This window comes from Helianthus annuus, chromosome 1 (assembly GCF_002127325.2).
Source record: "Helianthus annuus cultivar XRQ/B chromosome 1, HanXRQr2.0-SUNRISE, whole genome shotgun sequence".
Lineage (NCBI taxonomy): Eukaryota > Viridiplantae > Streptophyta > Magnoliopsida > Asterales > Asteraceae > Helianthus > Helianthus annuus.
The window spans coordinates 123,443,802-123,463,894 of NC_035433.2; the positions used below are offsets into that span (position 1 = coordinate 123,443,802).

Sequence of the window (20,093 nt, forward strand, 5' to 3'; positions counted from 1 at the left end):
TGGTCACCATTTATTTCCACAATTATTTGTTCTTCTCTTGCCCACCAAAACATAATCACCTTCCACCTATATCTTCAACTTCAATCGATCAATTTCTAAATATTTTTTTTCACACCCACCAATTTTTTTATTCATATTTCATCTGGGCATCTCCTGTTTTCTTACTTCATCAATTCACATTAAAAAAAAAAACCAAGTTTTTAAGGTGTCTTTTAAACTTTGAAGCATGGTGGGGGGTGTATGTGTTGTGGGTTCACCCATGGTGGATTCACATACTTCACCATGTGTGTCTCTTGTTGCACTCACATCTACTCGTGTCGATCAGACGAGAAGTGGCGATTTGAGTTTGCGAAAGAAACCGGTCAGTAAAAGGTTGAATTCTTCTTTCATGGGTTCAAGATTTCCAGCAAAAGCAATTGTTTCCAAGAAGCAGAAAAAGGTTAAAGGTTTTGTGATTCTTAATAATCTTGGTGGACAATATGAGGATGACACTTTTGATGATGTTAAAGGAGTAAGACTTTGTAAATCTCCCTTTTTTTTTTTAGTTCAAGAACTTATGATAATTTGTCAATGGAATTTTAACCAAATTTGCAGATTGTATTTCTGATTTATTACCTATGGTTGATATGGATTCAGCCTCTAAATACTTCGGTTTTATAACTGATTTGGAGTATATTAGGAGTGTAAATCAGTTAAACATTTGTGAGCAGGGGCGGACCTAGCATGTTACTAGGGGTAGCCGCTACCCCTTGACACTCCGACGGTAGTGTAAATTTTAGAATAAATTGACGTTTTTTCGATTTCGTTGCCCCTTTTTATATGAAACGTTACCCCTATAAAGATTTTCTAGATACGTGTGGGCTACTCAAAATCGGCTCACTAAAAGTCAAAATTTAACAGTTTCTAAATGCGCTCTAGCCTAAATAAGAGCCCATTATATAAACAAGCTTTATATTCCGAGTTTGATTTGGCTCGCAAGCCTAAACAAACCTCTTATTATATATAAACACACAACAAAAAGTTGGGAACCATGCATTTAGCATATTAAAAATTCAACATAACATGCTAAAAATCATTTTTTTAAAACAATTTAGGAGCTTTTGCATATAAATGATACATGTAGAAAGGTTTTCCCCTCCTCAGACTCTAACTTAGCTTTGCTATTGGTGAGATTTACTGAGTATGATGATGATGATGATGTAGAAAGGTTTTCAATAAAAAAAATTCAAAAACTAAAAAAAAAATCTTAAAAACAGTAATAAAAATTATAAAAATGATTTTTTTATTGGAATAGCCTCTACACATCTTTATATGCAAAAACTCCAATTTTTTTTTTTTTTGATTTTTTTAGCATTTTAAATTGAGTTTTTAAGATATATCAAATACATTGTTCCCTGGTTACTCACTTCTTTAATGTTCTCCATTGAACCTCATACTATATATACACACTTATAATTATATATGTAGGTAAAATAGTTAATAGTTAATAATTATAATATAATAACTAATAAATAAATAGTAAACATGTATAGCTACAGTTTTGATAAACTCCTCATGAGCCGATATCAAGCTTTAGACATAGAGAGCTTGTAACAAGCAAACTTGAGCTTAGGCGAGCTCAAGCTCAGTTCGTTTACACCCCTAATTTCTTGCAGCTGATGGCTTACACCCCTATTTTGTTTTCTTTTTCTTTTTCAATTAATCCTATGATCAAATGTATGTTTCTTGCAGCAAATGTTTAATCTTTTCACCCTCACCGCAGTAAGCACTGTTATGAACGAACTTAACGAGTTGAACCCAACGCAACATCAATGGTTCCACAAGTACGTACACCGTGTTTCTGAGTTCCCATCCTTTGTAACACCATGAGGTTATTCCATTTATGCTTGTGACACCATCTTATACTCGTTTTAACAGCTTTGTAAGAACAAACAAGCCCTCAAATGGAAAACGTTTCCTTCACATCCTTCAAAAGGTACGCAAAGTTATTAATGGGTCGATTTGGCTTATGTTTGTACTCTTCCCGGCAAAAGTAATATCTTGTTGATAATAACTAATATCAAAGATTTGAGAACATCAAACACTTCGAATTATTTTTACAAGAATATATTGTAACTAATTTTATAATAATATATTGTTTGGTACAAAAGGTTAAAACACGAACAAAAAGTGTTTGCAGGTCAACTCAACTCAACATGTATATTTAATATCGTTTTTTTATAGGAGAAACATGAACTTGCAGAGAGAGTAATGGAGACACGCCTTCGCCTCTTCGCAAAATGGATAAAGGTATGAGATCATGGAAGAATACATTTTTGCTTTAAATCGTGCAGTTTCAGTTTCGCCTGAAAATTTACAAAAATTGATGTGTATTGTTTTTTTAGCAAGTGGATCATGATGAAATGTACAAAGATCTTTCAGATCAGAACTTAGAGCTGATGCGCGAACGGCTCTTAGATTTGGTGAAATGGCCCGATGATACATCGAATACGAATACAGAGGAAGCTGGATGAAAATTTATTTGGTTGATGATTTTGATGGTGAAATTTGTTTATACCAACATACTGTAATATGGATCAAACTGGAAGGATTTATGTACCAATAATATTTAGGAGTGCAAAGGTTTCTCCCTAGCATTTAATTAAACACCTTGCCTACAATCTCAAACATTCTATAAATTCTATTTTTTTTAAAGAGTTAACTGCCAAAATCGTCTCTAAGGTTTAGATACAATTGTCAGATCCATCCAAAAAGATTTTTTTTTCTCAACTAGACCACTGAGGTTTCAAAATAGTTGCCAGATCCATCCAATTTTCCAACCCCATTAAAAACTAATGTTAAATGAGGGGTATTTTGGTAAATCTCTATATTTATCAAAGTTTTCTAATTTTTTAACCCAACAACTCTAATGATGCTATAATAATAAAAAAAAAAAGAGTTAATGTCATTTTAGTCCCTGTGGTTTGAGGCATTTTGCCAGTTTAGTCCAAAGGTTTGAAACGTTGCCATTTTAATCCAAATATTTTCAAGCGTTGCCATTTTAGTTCACTTGGTTAACTCCGTCCATTTTTTATGTTAGCTAGAAGTGTAATTCGATCATTTTATATGGTCAAATTGCCCTTCTAGTTAACAGAATTACATTTAGAATGACCGAAATGCCCTTCTAGTTAACAAAATAAAGGGATGAAGTTAACCCAGTGGACTAAAATGGTAACGTTTAAAACTATTTGGACTAAAATGGCAACGTTTCAAACCTTTGGACTAAACTGCCAAAATGGTCCAAACCACGTGGACTAAAATGACATTTAACTCTAAAAATAATTTGAAGGTTAATAAAACATTTAAATTATTAGTATTAAGAAGAAAAATGTAATGATACTAAAAAAGAAAAAAATATTAGATCAAAATCATGTTGGTTTACTGGTTCGGGTACCACCAAAATTGAGTGTTCAAATTAAGCCCAAATTCTGGGTACCACATAGGCTTCTGTAATCATCAACAAAAAGATAGAATTTATCATATTTTTTAGCTTAATTGTATTACAGTAGATTTAAGGATAAATCCTCAAAATCTCTGCTTCAGGGCAAGAACCAACTGAAATAACTGATTTATGATCATGACATGCTATGTGTGGAACTTGAAAAACTAAACCTTTATAATCAAAGTTGGAATATAGTTGAGTAGTTGACAGTTTATATAAGTTGTAAATTTTTTAATTATTTTTTACGTCATATTCTCTTCGTCAATACTTTTACTCATAATTTGCATACGAGTCGAAGTAAATTCTTTTTTACGAATAAGCATTAAGCGATTGTTACTAACTTATAAAAGATATGGCATTATTTTGATCTAATATTTTTTTAGTATCATTACTTTTTTCATCTTAATACTAATAATTTGTATGTTTAATTAATCTTCAAGTTATTTTTTATAGTATCATTAGAGTTGTTGAGTTAAAAAAATAGAAAAGTTAAATAACTAAAATACTCCGGATTTAACATTAGTTTTTAATATGGTTAAAAAAGTGGATGGATAATTTTGGAATTTTAGTGGTCTAGTTGAGAAAAAAAAACTTTTTGGATGGATCCGGCAATTGTATCTAAACTTTAAAGACGATTTTGGCAATTTACTCTTTTTGAAAAATAAAATTCAATAAAACACGCCACCGACCCAAATATTCAAGAGGCAAATACATACAAACACGTCTCTGACCCAATCGGGCAATCAATAAAACACGCCGCCGACCCAAACATGCAAGAGGCAAATACATACAAACACGCCCCCCCGTCCCAATCGGGCAAAAGGCAAAAAATTACAGCATATACAAAGGGGATTTACATCATTCCTCCCAAAGGAAGACCTATTTTTTAACCAAACAAAACTTCTAGACTTGACTTCTCCCAAGATGTCTTGCGAACTATGCTTTATGTTTTGAAAAACCATCTCGTTTCTTCCTTTCCATATGCACCAACACGTGATTATAACGAGGCCGTGTATGATCCTTTTCGCTTTCCTCTTCATATTTAAGAAACCGTGCACTTCCATAAGATCTTTAACCGTGAAGATATATAGTGGCGGGATATCACACCAGACACTAAAACCCATCCAAACTCGATTCGAAAATATGCAAGTCGTAAATAGATGCTCTGCAGTTTCCTCTTGTTCATCACAATATTCGCACAATACCGATGGCATATTCATGTTTCTTCTTCTTAGATTAGCTTTAGTTGCTAATCTATCCAGGTTAGCCCTCCATGCCATGATGTTGCATTTAAGTGGTACCCACTTGCACCATTCCAAAACATTCAACATATCGCGCCCTATCGTTTTGCTTCATTTTCTTAACCGATTTAACTGAAAAGGTGTCCGATTCATCACCTATCCACTTCCACGAGTCCCACTCGTTTGATAGCACCACCTCGGCCAAAACAACTTGGCACTCTTGCCATTCCCGGATCTCGTCCTCCGACTGCAAGTCCCTACTCCACTGCCATGTACCCTCGTTTCTATCTTGATCCGATGTTTCTCTCTCAAACACTTTACATGTTTTTTCTGTCTCTAAACCGAAAAGATTTGGCCATCCATCCTTTAGTGCATATTCGCCCATCCATATATCGATCCAAACCGTATATCACTCCCACTGCCCACCTTACCTTTGATGAAACTTTGTAAGCATTTATCATTTACCTTCATTTTCATTTCCATTTCCATTTCTACAAATTTAACATTTTATTGTTTTAAATTGATGAATAAAAAATAAAGTAACTTGTTTTGTAAGAATTTTGTAGCAACTGTTGTCAATTTGCTATAAATTTCCAACAAATCTGACATTTTATTTTTTAAAATTATGTTTTTTTTTTTCTAAAGTAGATAAATAACAAATAAATTAGCCTTTTTTGTAGGAAATTTGTAGCAACGGGTGTCAATTTGCTATAAATTTCCGACCAATTTAATGTTTTATTTTTTTTAAATTATTTATTTTGTTGTAGTTACAAATAATATAAAACTTTTATTTATTTTGTCGAAAAGGTTATAAATTTTGTGATGAAATTGCTACAAATGCTTGTTGTGTGGCAATTTTGTCGGAAAGTTTTGGGTTTTTTTGTTTTTCTTTTTTTTTTTTTCAAAAAACTGTAAGAGTATTGTAATAAAAATTGAGTTGTGGGTAATTTGTGGGAAACTTTTGTAGAAAAAAATGTAGTTTTTTAGTAGTGCATCCCCGCATCATCATGTAGCAGCCTCACTTCCTTCTTTTCCTAACAACGTCTTCGATACACCGCTCCCGCTGCTATCGCGCTTTCATCTCACCTGGCTCTCTCGTTCCAGTGACATCATCATGGTATAACAAATGACCTAACAAGTGAGTTAGAAGGTGCACGAGAATCGTTTATTCACTATCCCATAAAAAAAGTCGTATTAAAAGTGGACAAGGCATATATTTGTTATATGCGTGTCTTAGAATTTCCTTTGTTGGTGGTATTTAATTCTAGATCAATTATGTTTTTGGAATATTTGTCCTATTTATTTTCGAATTTGTCATTACTCTTATGTATGACTCATAACTCAAAGATGAAAAAACAAATTTATTTGTGACATAAATAGTTTATATGCGTTTAGACTGTTTATAAAGTTGCTAACTCCAAATCTGAGACAACTATTTGCAACAAATTTAATGTTGGGTGTAGCAACTTAGAGAAGTGAATGGGTAGAAGGATATTATACTAGTCTTGAATTAGTAAGCACCCCTTTCTGTTATGTTGGAACAAGTACAAAAGGCTAGTAATCAGAACACTTAATCCCGTGTTAGATCACTATATATAAGATGAATGATAGAAAACCTGAACATAAAGCATTCGGGCCATATAAAATGACAAATATTGTACTATGAGATGAAGTGTAAGATTAATCTGTTGAAAATTGAAATTGTAGAACAAACTGGATTAATCTGAGAGCCATATGATCACTTCAGATTGAAATAAAATCAAAGGTTCGCTTGAATTTCTTGATCGGATGAAACTTAGAGAACAAAAGCATGTGGCATGAGATGAATAGTGAACCTTCAAATAGGGGGGTTTATTTTAGTTTCCACATGATTTTGAGGTATGTGATATAAGGATGAGGACTCCAGTGTATTATGTGACAATAAATAAAATCTTACATTCTTTATAGTTTAAGTATTGGGAAGGGATAGAGATTCCATATTCAGTGCTTTTAGAGTATCCACGGTAGTACTTTTATCTACATCTATATAATTTAACTAAATATCATATTTCTCAAAATTTATCTATGAAATTTGTTTAACCTACCATATTTCAATCTTTACCTCTATCTCTATATCACTCACAAACATTTATAAAGATGATGGATAGTGAATCTGTAGAAATGTAGAAGTATTATTTATAAAACTTATAAAATTTGTAAATAGATATGGAGATGAAGATGTACAATAAAAAAATTATATAACCCTACAAAAAGTAACTTGGGTTGACTCTCAAGAATGAAAAGTTGCGACTTTCAAAAAACCACACATACATACCCTTTGCTTAATTGATGGAAAGGTTACACCTCTTTTGTTTAAAAGTCGCGTCCATTAGAAAATGTTATTGATGAAAAGATTACGTCTGTTTTATTTAAAAGTCATGTCCATTAAAAAAGGTTATTGATGAACGGTTACCCTTTTTTATATAAAAGTCACATCCATTTGATAATGATCATTGATGGAAAAGATAATTGCCAAAATAAGGGCTTCTCTCTAAAATGAAAAGATGCAACGTTTAAAATGCCAAAAGTCGTTTCCATTCCTTTCTTTTTTATCATAACCCTTTTTCTGTTACATATTAAGAGCACCAGTTCTGTACCACTTTATCATAAATGATAAACCTTTCTCTTTTTTTAACCCCCTCAATTTCCCTTCATTAATCCAAAACAATCCACCAATGCCCATCGTCACATGTAACTTTCAAATTCTTATCAATTCCTTCAACCATATGATTCTTAAACAAGTATATCAACAAAATCTTTGATACAGTATAACCCAGAAAACAAAATCTTTTGATATAAAATTAGTATAACCCATAAATTATTTGTTCACAGTTTCTTGATCGATCAGTTCCAGATTATAATTTATGGACCCGATCCAGAATATTACTTTGAAATTTAAATAAATAGCTATGTTCGTCATTTTTTTTATTTTATTGGTTTTATTATCCTTTGTTTGCGCATTCGTAACATGTTTTCGACATTTGTTTTACGGCTTTTAATCCATTTGAGGTATTCGTACTAGCAATCTTTTTCATCCGTTTTTCATCCTACCATCACTCTTTTTCAATAGAAGGCTTGAATGCATGTTTATAATTATATTTGTTAATTACTTTTTCGATCAGTTTTGAATGCTTGTTAATATCACAAAAAGCAACATGTACCCCTTTGTTTAACACACATACCCATTTGATTAACAGATACCCTTTTATTTATTACACATGTCTGTTTGTTTATACAACAATAAAAGGTAACTTAGTACACGATGGTTGAGAAAAAAAATACAATGGTTCTCATTTGATTAACACATACCCCTTTATTTGACACATATAGCAATTCCTTAACCAACATACACCCTTTTGTTTAACACACGTATCTTTTGATTAACACATAGCTTTTTGTTTTACACTGCTTCGCTGCAACTTATATTTTAGAACTATATACCACGCAAACAATCCAATTAAATGCCACACAAATTAATCAACCTACATTGGTGATGCCGCTTCATAACCTACTGATGAAACACCGATTAACACAGGGTTTATCGATGGGGTTTTTAGTGGAGGACATGGCAATCTTTTGGAAGAGCTATATGCTGCATCTGCCCCTCCTACTGGTAATTGGCCTTTAATTGCCTGTTGTCTTTTCGTTTTCTTCGAGTTGTTTTTAATTTTTGTTTCATGACAGCGGCCAAGTTTGGCAAGAAACCTCGTATGGTGGATATTTCTCAAATTACGCCACCTGCTTCTCCCCCATCGAGGACAGTTGGTTTGATCCCTCCTCGTGATGATGTTGATGTGAGCACAAGGGGTGGGGGTTTACTGAGGGAGTGGTTGAAGGAGGTGCTGATGCTGGAGGTGATGGTGGGGCTGATAAAGGTAAGGGTGTTGAAGTGGAGATGGAGTCTAGTGAGACTACTCCACAACAAACCATTTACACCAAACGTCCTTCTGGTGGAGGTGGGGCTACTTCTGGCGTGGTGCGCAGCCCGCATCTTGAACATGACCCTGCTGATTCTTGGGGTAATCCAGCTTGTGATGACTTGCCTCATGCCCCGCGCTGGAACCTTACCCAGGGCTCCAGGATGAATGATGTCAACAGTTGCCACGAGTTTTTTGCTATGTCCCTTCCTCCTGCTGAGAGGATGTTTCAGAAGAACCGCAATCGTTTTTCCCTGTTGGACGATCACGTTCGTGCCGGAGTTAATTTCTTTGCTACTTCTCAGGAAATTCTTCGCGAGTGGTGGTCAATGGGGGAAGAGACTCTTGAGTTTGAGGAGTCGAAGAAGTTGTTTGCTGAAGAGAAGGAAAAATTTAATGCGGAGAAGAAGGGCCTGCAGTGGAGGGTTGCTGATGCGGAAAAGAAGCTTGAAGAGCAAAAACTGTTGAATGATCAGAAACAGAAGGATTGGGAAACCGCGTGCGCGCGCACGAATGTTGAGATGCAATCTCAGCGTGATGCGATCGTGCGGTTATATGGTGAAAAAGCAGAACTTGCTGAAGAGGCTCAGCAAGCGCGAGTTGCATCCGAGAAAAAAGAGAAAGAGTATGTTGATCGGATCGATAAGTTGGAGGTTCTCGTCCAGCAGAAAGTGGCTGAGTGTGAGGCTGCACAGCGCCTTCAAAAGACTGCTGAAAGCCAGGCAGCAGAACTCCTTGCTGAGGAAACATCTGCTGATACCAGATGGTTGCTTTCTCGTGGTGTACCCCTGGTAATTTCTTTTGCTCTTTCGTGTTCTTTTGTTTTTGCGATTTTTTATTTGATTGCCTTGTTTTATGTAGCTTGCTGACCGTATTCTAAATTCGCCTGAACTTGCCACGTACATGTTTGAATTGGGCCAAGCGGGTTATAATAGCGGTGGTAAGTTTGGGTACGCTGAAGGCAAGGCTGCAGCTATCAACAAGGAAAAAGATTATCACTTTGAATTGTATAAGGAAGATTGTGATGGTGCTTATGCTGCTAAGCGCAAGGCGTTTTCAACTCTTGACTTTGCTGTCGTCCGGGCGGCGCAGAAGTTGGCTCGCAAAGCGGATGGGGTTGCCTTGTTAAAGAAAGCTTTGGGAGAAGACGGTGATGCAGCAGGAGGTGCGGGCACCAGTCAAACTTGATTGATGAATTCCGGCCTGTGCGCCGTGTATGGCCATGAATAGGCCTGTACTGTTGGCTGTTTAAGACAATTTTAATTTTGTTTACCTGTGGGTGTATGTACATGATCTTCTGGTGAATGTTTTTATCGCTTGCTTATGTTTATGCGAATTTTGTTATCGTCATAATATGTGCATGTTTAATTACTTTGATCAGGTGTCACGAATGAATGATGGCGCTGACAGATGGTGTTGTGTTACTACAACGTTTTATTCTGTCGTTTGAACGTGTGCGCTTATAGGTGACATACGAAGTGATCGAGTTGCAGGCCATTGTGTGAGCTCAGCTGTGATCAGCCTTGGGAGCATTACAATGTTTTAGTTACCTTGCTATCAATATTTTCGTGTTTATGTGGGCACGAAGTTATATTTTGGCGTTTTGTAGGCTTTGGTTGTGTTTCTGACCCGGCTGTTCACTTCGTTGTGACGAGCCTTGGAGGTCTACAACGTTTCCTATGGTCGAGCCATTGATGTTTTCCTGTACGCCCAAAGTAATAAATGCAGTTGTGACAAGAAATTTGCATGAAATAAAAGTAGCCAAACACTTCTTGTATTAAAAGTAAATGTGTTGGTTGTACGCCCTTTACGATTACATGGTTGTTTTACATGTAGCACTTCCGGAGTTGTTGGGCATTCCAGGTTCGTGGAACCTCTTTGTCGTTGATGGTGCGTAGTTTGTAGGCTCCCTTGCCGAGCACTGCATTGATTATGTACGGGCCTTCCCATTTGGGAGCCAGTTTTCCGGGTTTTTCTGCGTTGGAAGCTTCATTGTCCCTTAGGACATAGTCTCCCGGGTTAAAAGTGCAGACTCGGACTCTGGAGTTGTAATATTTTTCCAGCTTCGTTTTGTATTTGGCCTCGTTGATTGCTGCCATCTCTCTCCGTTCTTCTAGGAGGTCTAGGTCGATCCTCCTTTCTTCTTCGTTGTTGATTAAATTCATGGAGAGCATCTTTGGAGATGGCAGCCCGATTTCTGCTGGGATAACAGCTTCAGACCCATAGACCAAACTGAACAACGTTTCACCGTTGCTTGTTTTTGGCATTGTTCTATGGGCCCACAGTATGTTGGGTAGTTCGTCGACCCAGCCTCTTCGTTTCTCACCGAGCCATGCCTTTATGCCATCGACGATGCTTTTGTTGACTGCCTCTCCTTAACCATTCCCTTGTGGGTGTGCAACCGAAGAGAAGGTATGTTCGATGTGTAATTCTTTGAACCATCGTTCGAGGTCGTCTGCTGCGAAGTTAGTTCCGTTATCGGTGATGATTCGGAGAGGCAGGCCAAAACGGCATATGATTTGCTCCCATACGAATCGTTTGACGACTGCGGATGTGGTTGATGCGAGCGCCTTCGCCTCTACCCATTTGGTGAAGTAGTCGACCGCGGCTATTATGAACTTGACTGCCCCTGGTGCTTCTGGGAAAGGACCTACCATGTCTATACCCCATTGCTGGAAAGGCCATGCGGTTGTTACTGGTACTAGTTCGTTTTTGGGGCGCATGGTCTTGGGTGCATGTCTCTGACAGCCGCTGCACTTTCTCAATTCTTTCACGGCATCAAGATGCATCACGGGCCAGTAGTATCCGGCATTCATCACTTTTGCCACCACCATTCGAGGCCCGGCATGGATACCACAAATTCCTTCATGCACTTCCCGGATTAGGTAATTTGCGTCGTCGGCGTCAACACATCTTAGTAGCGGGCCGAGATACGACTTCTGGTACAGAATCCCATCTGCCATCTGATAATGTTCTGATTTGTATTTGATCTTTCGCGCCTCGGCTTTGTTTTCTGGAAGTATCCCAGACTGCAAGTAAATGATTATCGGCGTTATCCAGGACGTTGTTCCTGTCTGGATGACACTTACTTCTCTGAGTGGAACGGATGGGTTGCTCAAAACCTCTATGCGCACATCCTTTGCTAGGTGCTGGAAGCTTGTTGATGCGAGCTTGCTTAGTGCATCTGCTGGCTTGTTTTCGCTTCGGTTTATGTGGTGCACCTTGTATGAATAGAAGGTTTGTAGCAACGTTTTCGCTTGGTTGAGATAAAGTGCCATTATATCGCCCTTGGCTTCGTATTGGCCGTTGATTTGGCCTGCTACTAACATGGAGTCCACATGCGCTTCGATGTGTCGGACCCCCATTTTGATCGCCAACCGTAAGCCAGCCAGGAAAGCTTCATACTCGGCTTCGTTGTTTGTGCTCTTAAAATCCAGGCGTATGGCGTATGTGAATTCGTGTTTGTCAGGGCTTACCAACCTTAGCCCTGCGCCTGCTCCATCTTCGTTAGATGCACCATCTGTGTACAACAGCCATGGTTCTTCTGTTTGTTTTTTCTTAGCTTTCTCCATCGCTTTACATTCCCTTTCTTTGTCATCTGGAACTTCTGTCATAAAATCTGCCAAGACTTGGCCTTTGATCGATGGTCGTGGTCTAAAAACCACGTTGTGACCTCCCAGCTCTATTGCCCATTTGGCTAGTCTTCCTGATATCTCTGGCCTTGCAAGGATATTTCCAATGTTGTAGTTTGTTAGCACGTGGATGGTGTGATTGGCAAAATATCTGCGCAGCCGTCTTGAAGCGTGAATTAGTGCAAGGACTAGCTTCTCCATGATTGCATATCGAGTTTCTGGATCGGTCAAGGTTCGCGACACATAGTAAACTGGTGTTTGGACACCTTGACGATCGACGAGCAGTACAGCCCCGACTGCCCTATCGGAAGCTGAGAGATAAAGTACCAAGGGTTCTCCTTTGTTTGGTGCGGTTAGAGTTGGCAGTTTGATGAGGCAATCTTTCACCTCGCGGAACGCGTTTTCTGCTTCCGGAGTCCATTGGAACTGGCTTTTTTTCATGCAATTGCGCAAGGTCTTGATGAATGGGAAGGATTTTGCAGCGTGATTAGCTAGGAAACGATTGAGTGCGGCTAATCGTCCTGCTAATTTTTGCATGTCTTTGATGTTTGACGGTGAAGGCATCCTTTCTATGGCTTGGACCTTTTCTGGATTTACCTTAAAACCATCTTTTGTGACGATGAAGCCTAAGAACTTTCCTTCTTCCATTCCGAACGAGCACTTTGCTGGGTTCAGCTTGATACTTACGCTGCGTAGCGTGTTGAAGGTCTTTTGGATGTTGACCAGCATCGTGCCTTCTTCTTTGCTCATAATCACCAGGTCATCCATGTAAACTTCTATGTACTTGCCAATGGCGTCACTGAATGTTTCGTTCATTAACCTTTGGTATGTTGCACCCGCATTCTTCAAGCCGAAAGGCATTTTGGTGTAGCAATATAGCCCTGTTGGCGTGCGAAATGCGGTTTTATCTTCATCTTGAACGGCCATTTGAACTTGGTGGTACCCTTTGTAGCAATCAAAAAGCACTTCCACCGAAATGCTGCCAAAGAATCGATTTTCTCGTCTATGTCTGGTAAGGCGTAGCAGTCGCGGGGACATGCCTTGTTTAGATCTTTGTAGTCGACACATATTCTCCAGCTGCCATTTGGTTTCTTTACCATTACTGGACTTGCTACCCACGTTTGGTATCTGACTTCTCTGATAATTCCTGCGTTTAGCAACTCTAACACTTGTTCTTTCATGGCGTCGTGTTTGACATCGCCTAAGTGGCGTTTGGCATGCACCACCGGCTTTGCGTCTTCTGAGACATTCAGACGGTGTTCTGCTACGTGCCGTGGAACACCAACCATATCGGCAGGTGTCCAGGCGAACAAGTCCATGTTTTCGTGAAGCAATTTTTTTAGCGCTGCGCGCGTTAAGTCAGACATGGCGGGCCCCAGGGTGACTGTTTGTTCTGGGTATGCGCTGTTCAATACCCATTTTTCTGCCTCTATGTGCGGAGCTGGCTTGCTTGCTTTGGCTGGTCTGATTTCATCTGTTGCTAGAACTTCTTTACTTGCATATATCAGCGCAATGCCTGTTTCAGTGGGGAATCCAACAGCGGAATGTGGCGCAGAGCAGATCATACTGAAGTCTCCTTGGGATTCTCTCCCTAGGAGGATGTCGTGTCTTGAGTGTGCCGGCAGGACCATGAATGTGACTTCTTCAGTTCTTGAATTTCTTCCGTCCAAAAGTAACACCGGGAACAATATTTGCCCTAGGGGAAAGACGGCTTCATTACAGAAACCAGTCAGTGGGTAATCGACTGGTTCTAAGCGCGCCTTGTCTTCTTGATCAAATTGATTGAAGCACTGTTCGTATATGATATCCGCGGTGCTCCCCGGATCGATGAAAATGTAGTCTGTTTGGTAGTGGCCAATCACACCTGGAATGACTATTGGTCGTTTTTCTCTTGGACCCCCTCTAACGACTGGGAAAATAACTTGCTTCTCGCGCCATGAATCATCTTGTGCGCGCTTGTTGTAGTTTTTTCTCGGTCTTCGTGGACCTCCCTGCACCATGTGGGTTTCTAGCTTTCTGAGCTTCTTGTTATCTGGCCCTTCGTCTCTTCTTTGTATTTGGCGGTAATCACGCTTTCCGCCTTTGACCAAGTGAGTGAGCTTTCCATCCCTTAAGGCTCTTTCGATTTCTTGCTTCAAGCTGAAACAGTCGTCGGTGAGGTGACCCGTATCCTTATGGAATTCACAGTAAAGATTGGGATCTTGACCCCTTTTGTTGCGCATCTGTAGGGGTGGTTTGAATTGGTGGTTTTCAGTGGCCAAGACTTCCGACGGGGTCTTGGTTAATGGCGTCCACTGTTTCTCTCTGTTTTCTCTCTTTACTTCTTTTCTGTGTGCTATCTGGTTGATTGTGTGCCGCACATCTTCTCTTGGTGGCCTTCTTTCTCTATGGCTGGAAGGCCTCCATGACTGGTTTCTCCCCTTTTTGCCATATCGGTCATTGGAGTTATGTGCGCGTTGACGGTGGTCGTCACCGGTCAACTGTTTGTCTGTCTGTGCTATTGTTTTGGCGGCGTCAATGAAAGTTTCCCAATCTTTGGGTCCCCCGTCTCTACCTTTCACGCGCTTGATCAAGTCGTCACACTTGACTGCCCTCATGAAGTGCGCGCGCATCATTTGTTCTCCCACATCTCCCATCTCTAAGCATTCTTTGTTATATCTTGTGATAAAATCTTCCACGCTTTCGTGGTCTCGGCGCCATATGTTTAGACAATCTGCTGGGTCTCTGGCGTGCCTCCGCTGCTGAGAGAAGTGTGCCAAGAACTTCTCTCTGAAGTCGACCCATGATTTAATTTTCCCTGCTGGTAAGCTGTCGAACCATACGCGCGCTGCACCCACGAACGTTTGTGCAAACAGGTGGCACCAAGTTGGTAGGTTCCACCCACCTGTTGCTCCTGCGCCCTTGAAGACCTGGAGGTGATCGTCTGGATCTGTCAATCCGTTGTATTTGCCAACGTTGTGCGGTAGCTTGGTTTTATCTATGGCAGCTGTGGAATCTCTCTGATGAATTTCGAATCTTCGGCCATGTCATCTGGACGATAGCTTAAGGTATAGTCATGCTCTGCTTTCGGGTTGTACCCTGCGCGCTTTGCAGGCTTGTATGCTTCATGTTCCGGGTGAAGTCTGCTAAACACCGTGGTTTCCCCTTTGTACGTTGGGTCGTCTTCCTCTTCATCCCATTCTGTATTCATATTGCGCGCGCCTAAACGAGCTTGGATCGGTTTTCTTTGCACATTGGGGTTTTGCACAAAATTGCTTTCTATTTCACCATAGGTATCGCGCGTGTCGTGCGCGCTTGGCCATCTCACGTTTTGAGCTGGTCCTCTCTCCGGGCGTAGATTCCACGCGTTAGTCTGCTGAGTTGTATGTGTACTCAGAGACCTTGGCGGTGGAGTTACGAATGCTGAGTGGTTAGCTTGTGCCTTGAGTAGAGCTTGCTGTGCGCTGAGTTGCGTATAAACGAGGTTTATGGACGCCATCTGTTCGGCATACCAGGAAGCGAGAGTTTTTCCTTCGGGTAGCCCCAAAAGTGCAGAGTAATTGAGTTGTGCTTGTTCCGATGGAGCTGAGGGGCCAGCTCCATGGCTTGGTGTCAGCACTGGTGGTGGTGTCTGTTGCAACACCCCGGTCGGAGTTTGGAAAGTAGCTCCATTTGTGGTTTGAGTGATGATCCTTGCTGGTCGTGTTTGGAAAGTGGGTCCAGCTGTGGTTTGGCTAACAACCCTGGATACACTCCTAAAGATAGGAGGAAAATCATTGTTCAGTTGTCCCTCTTGGATGGTTTCGTTCCTTTGACCCCTTTGGACGTGTGCTGTGTCCGAAACGAGTTCAAAGGAAGAAACTTCTCCGTCCACTGGGTGTGAGGGAGTTTGTTCAGCCATTTTTGACGAGTGTTTTTCAATAGAGAAAAAGAGGTGAGATTGGTTTTGCAAAAAGCGGATGGCGCCAATGATGAAACACCGATTAACACAGGGTTTATCGATGGGGTTCTTTCGTCTATGGGGTTCAACCTCTTTTCTTGCTCGTAACAATGGCTTGAGATCTGCAAAACAGTAAACACCGTTAGTCTCGTTAAGAGGGGAGAAGGAGGTTTTCTGATGTAGTGGTAATACGATAAACGAAGATCAAACACGTTGATTCTGTGAATGCCCGTGTTGTTCTTCCCCAACCCCAAAATTCAACCCAAAGGGCTCGGAATTTGAAGTGAAAAACTGTTTTTTTCTCAAAATTCAATTCTGATCTTTCATTTCACTAGGGCAATACATAAATAGAAACGGAAATTCAAAACGGGCCTAAAAAAGACAACGGGCCAAACACAAGCCCAAAAACAAAATGCCCAAAATACTTGAAAAAACATAAAAATGGAAAAAACTAATAGAAATAAGCGTTTTTTCGGCACGGACGATGACCCAAACCGCCATAGGCGTTTGCAGCAAGTTAGAGCTCGTTCTCCCGTTCGTTTTGACTGGTCACACGCCCCAAACGGACCTCCGTAGCCCAAGTTAGAGCCATTTCAGTGAAGCCCCTTTTGTGACGCGATCTTGGGCCTCCAAGTACCGGATGGCCCGCTCTTCTACGCTTGGGCCCGCATCATTTTCCCTCTTAACCAGGCTCCGGCATGAGAATAAGTACTGTTTTGAGAGGAAAATAAACAGTGTGTGTATAGAGTGAGTATGGAGAGTAAAGATCCTGAACCTGAATGATGAAGGGTCCTATTTATAGCCGGAGGGTGAAGAAGGGAGGAGCAGCTGTGCCAGCTGTGGGTGCGTGCCAGCTGTCTGACCAAGGGGAATATCCTCTTGGTCTGCTCTGTCGCGGCAGGTGTAGTGGTACACGTGGCGCTCTTTCATTTGTCCACGCTGGATACCTCGTACTGGCGTTGTCAGCCCTGCTCCCTGATTTGTCGCAGGCCTATGTGGCGTTCTGTGAGTGGTGACACGTGTTGTCCTTTATGTCGGATAGAGCATCTTTGGTGCCAGCTGCGAGTCTTCCAGAAGTTTCTAGAAGCTTCTGGATTGCTTCGCTGATGTGGACGCCTTGTATGCTCAAAAGTGGTGTGGTCCCTGCCATGTAGGCAGGGAATTGGGACCATACCTCTTCACCTACCCAATCGAATTACACAAATTAAATTAATTAATCTAAAATAGCTTCGCATACGAACTGATACAACCGACTCCCAAATCCCTTTCTAATCACCCAATCGCCATTCAAAAATCAAGAACAAGAGTTATCAATCACCCTGGTAGTATTGCAAATTATTTTCAATCGGTTTAGTTTGTTCTGTTTTCTTTTATTTTTGTGTTTACTCTTTGTATCGCAGTTACCAGTCAATCGACTCAATCTATTTTCTTTTGTATGGTTTTTTATTTACCCCTACCCAACCCGATTCTATGCGTAATTGGTGGACATGCACTAGGATATCAATTAGTGAACATGTGTGTGTGTTTTATTAGAAAATATATGTGTTGTTTGCAATATCACAAAGGAAAAGTGAATTTAAACTTTAGACATTAAATTAATATCAAGACAGTACAGATAAAAAACAAAATCTTTTGAAGTTATTGTAAAGCTTAAGTTAAAAAGTAAACGTGTCAAATTTTAAACTGTTAAATCAATATTATAAAACGTAGTTTATGTAAGCTATTCTAATTTCCGCTGCGACGCGCGGGTAGCGTTAACTCGTAATCAACAATTTTTAAGATGAAAAATAGAGACCGTAATTTTATGTGATAATTTTCCCTCACCCTTCATCTTTTTATGCAAATATACAATAGTTTGACTTTTTCTCTTATGCTTAGCGGGGTACGTGTGCTACACTTTCCATCCCTCACCACACTCAATAATGTTTCGTCACGTCATTTAACTTGGTTCTATCACTAGTAATGGATTTTAGTGGGGGTGCCCATTACTCACCACACCCAATCACAAAACCCAACAATTTCCCTCCTCAATGGTAACATTCTGCAACTTTTCACACGTTATGGCTACAACGCGTTATGAGTTTAACGAGTGATGGAATTAAGGGGCGGCGGTGTTCCACGTTCTTCCACGCGTATACCACCACGTAGCGCACCGACCCTCTTATATTCAAAACCATCGCATCACTGTAAGCTACTTTTGCATCTGGTTGACATTTGACAACATGAAATTAATGATTTCATGAAAAATGAAACATGTCATCAAGTTGCTTAATTATAGGGAAAACGAAAAGAAATTAAAGAAAGCAAGAAATGTTTTGTCAACAGTTATGTGGGACTATAAATCTATAATCATTTATACGAAATGAAATTTGTCATGCACTTGGCGATGACATTATCTTCACAAGTTGGATTTTACTGATAACGTCTGAAAAACCTTTACCGACAAATCTTATCATGAATTTATGACGTTAATGACGTCGCTAATTGGATTATGCCAAAAATCTGATAAGGACATTTGAAAGTAATTAATTATATATTTATAATTTATAATTTGCACATGGTATAATTATCTTAGAAAAGTTGCTTCCTTTGGTTAAATAGTTTTGGTGACTATTGTACTTCATAATGTTTTTATGTTAATGTTTTTTAGTGATCTAAAACTTATTTGGATGAGTGGGTTAGATAGAATTTGCTAGACTTGTATCTCTTTAAGGATATGATCGAGATAGAAATTTGAGAAGACATATAATTAAGATTAAGGATTTTTGGAGAATGATTTGAATTTGTTTTAGGATATTGCCTTAGCAGATTATCTTTGCGGTTTATTCAAGTGGCATTTGCATGTTATCATTGCTCTGTGTGTCCACATGGTGTTATTTGTCCCTAGCGTTATTAGACTGTATGTTTTCTTGACATGCGGATTTTGAGTAGCTATGTATGTTTTATTTGACTTTATTGTCGGATATTGTTTTAGAGCTAGGGTTTCGCGGAACCACTGTATCCCTTGAGATAGACGTAATGTTTGCTTATATCTCACCCGCCTCAGACGGCTTTAACAAAAGATTGACTATGGATGAGATTGTACTGAGTATGTTTGTTCTTGTTTTAGTGATCTAGTGAAGCCATCAAATGTATTATCATGTTTGTTATTTATCTGTTTTCTATTATGATGGGTAAAGTTATTTTACAAAGTCTCCTAAAAGTAATAAAAGTAAGAAGTGTACAAAAACACAATGGATCGCAAAATATAACACAATATCGAGCAAAATATAACACAATACCAAAAAAATATAACATAATTTCTAGGAAAAAAGACACGAGTCGCAAAAAAGACAGAATGACACAAATATAAACAAGACATAATGATAAATAAAAAGACACAATAATATTAACAAAAATTCTAAAATCTACAAGCTAAATATCCAAAAGCGAAAACATAAAATCTCATATCATAAAGTTCGACGAGACGGTTCCAATCCCGCTTGAATAAGGGCAATCGGAATCCGTTTGATACCTGTTTTACGACTTCTTATTTCTATGCGACTCTGTATTTGATCCTAACCCCTGTTATGATAATTGTGTGTCTGTGAAAAAAAAAATTAACTTCAATTGTTTGTTTACCTCTTAATGGTCCACCTTTATCAACACTGACATGTGCAATTTTCGATGAGATGTGTAAGTATGGTGAACTGATGTGCAATATTAGGTATCATGTGCAATTTTTTCCCTTATAATTTTGTTAGAAATTAGGTTATTTTTCTGTTGTGCAAGTTTGATGAATGATGTGCAATATTAGGTTGCATGAGCAATTTTTTGCCCTCATAATTATGTAAGTAATTAGGTTATTTTTCTGTTGTGCATGTT

The 20,093-nt window shown here is 39.2% G+C and overlaps 2 protein-coding genes across 2 annotated transcripts; one reads left to right on the plus strand and one right to left on the minus strand.

Annotated features, from left to right (window-relative positions):
* On the plus strand, positions 1 to 2,667 carry LOC110874153 (chaperonin-like RbcX protein 2, chloroplastic). Its single transcript, XM_022123020.2, has 5 exons — positions 1 to 511; positions 1,732 to 1,823; positions 1,918 to 1,975; positions 2,224 to 2,289; positions 2,385 to 2,667. The coding sequence occupies exons 1-5, from the start codon at positions 227 to 229 to the stop codon at positions 2,511 to 2,513; spliced, it is 630 nt and encodes a 209-aa protein (XP_021978712.1). The 5' UTR covers positions 1 to 226; the 3' UTR covers positions 2,514 to 2,667.
* Positions 2,668 to 11,053: 8,386 nt separating this feature from the next.
* LOC110929216 lies at positions 11,054 to 13,126 on the minus strand. The gene has a single exon (XM_022172347.1). The coding sequence runs from the start codon at positions 13,124 to 13,126 to the stop codon at positions 11,054 to 11,056; it is 2,073 nt and encodes a 690-aa protein (XP_022028039.1).
* Between the last annotated feature and the right edge of the window lie 6,967 nt (positions 13,127 to 20,093).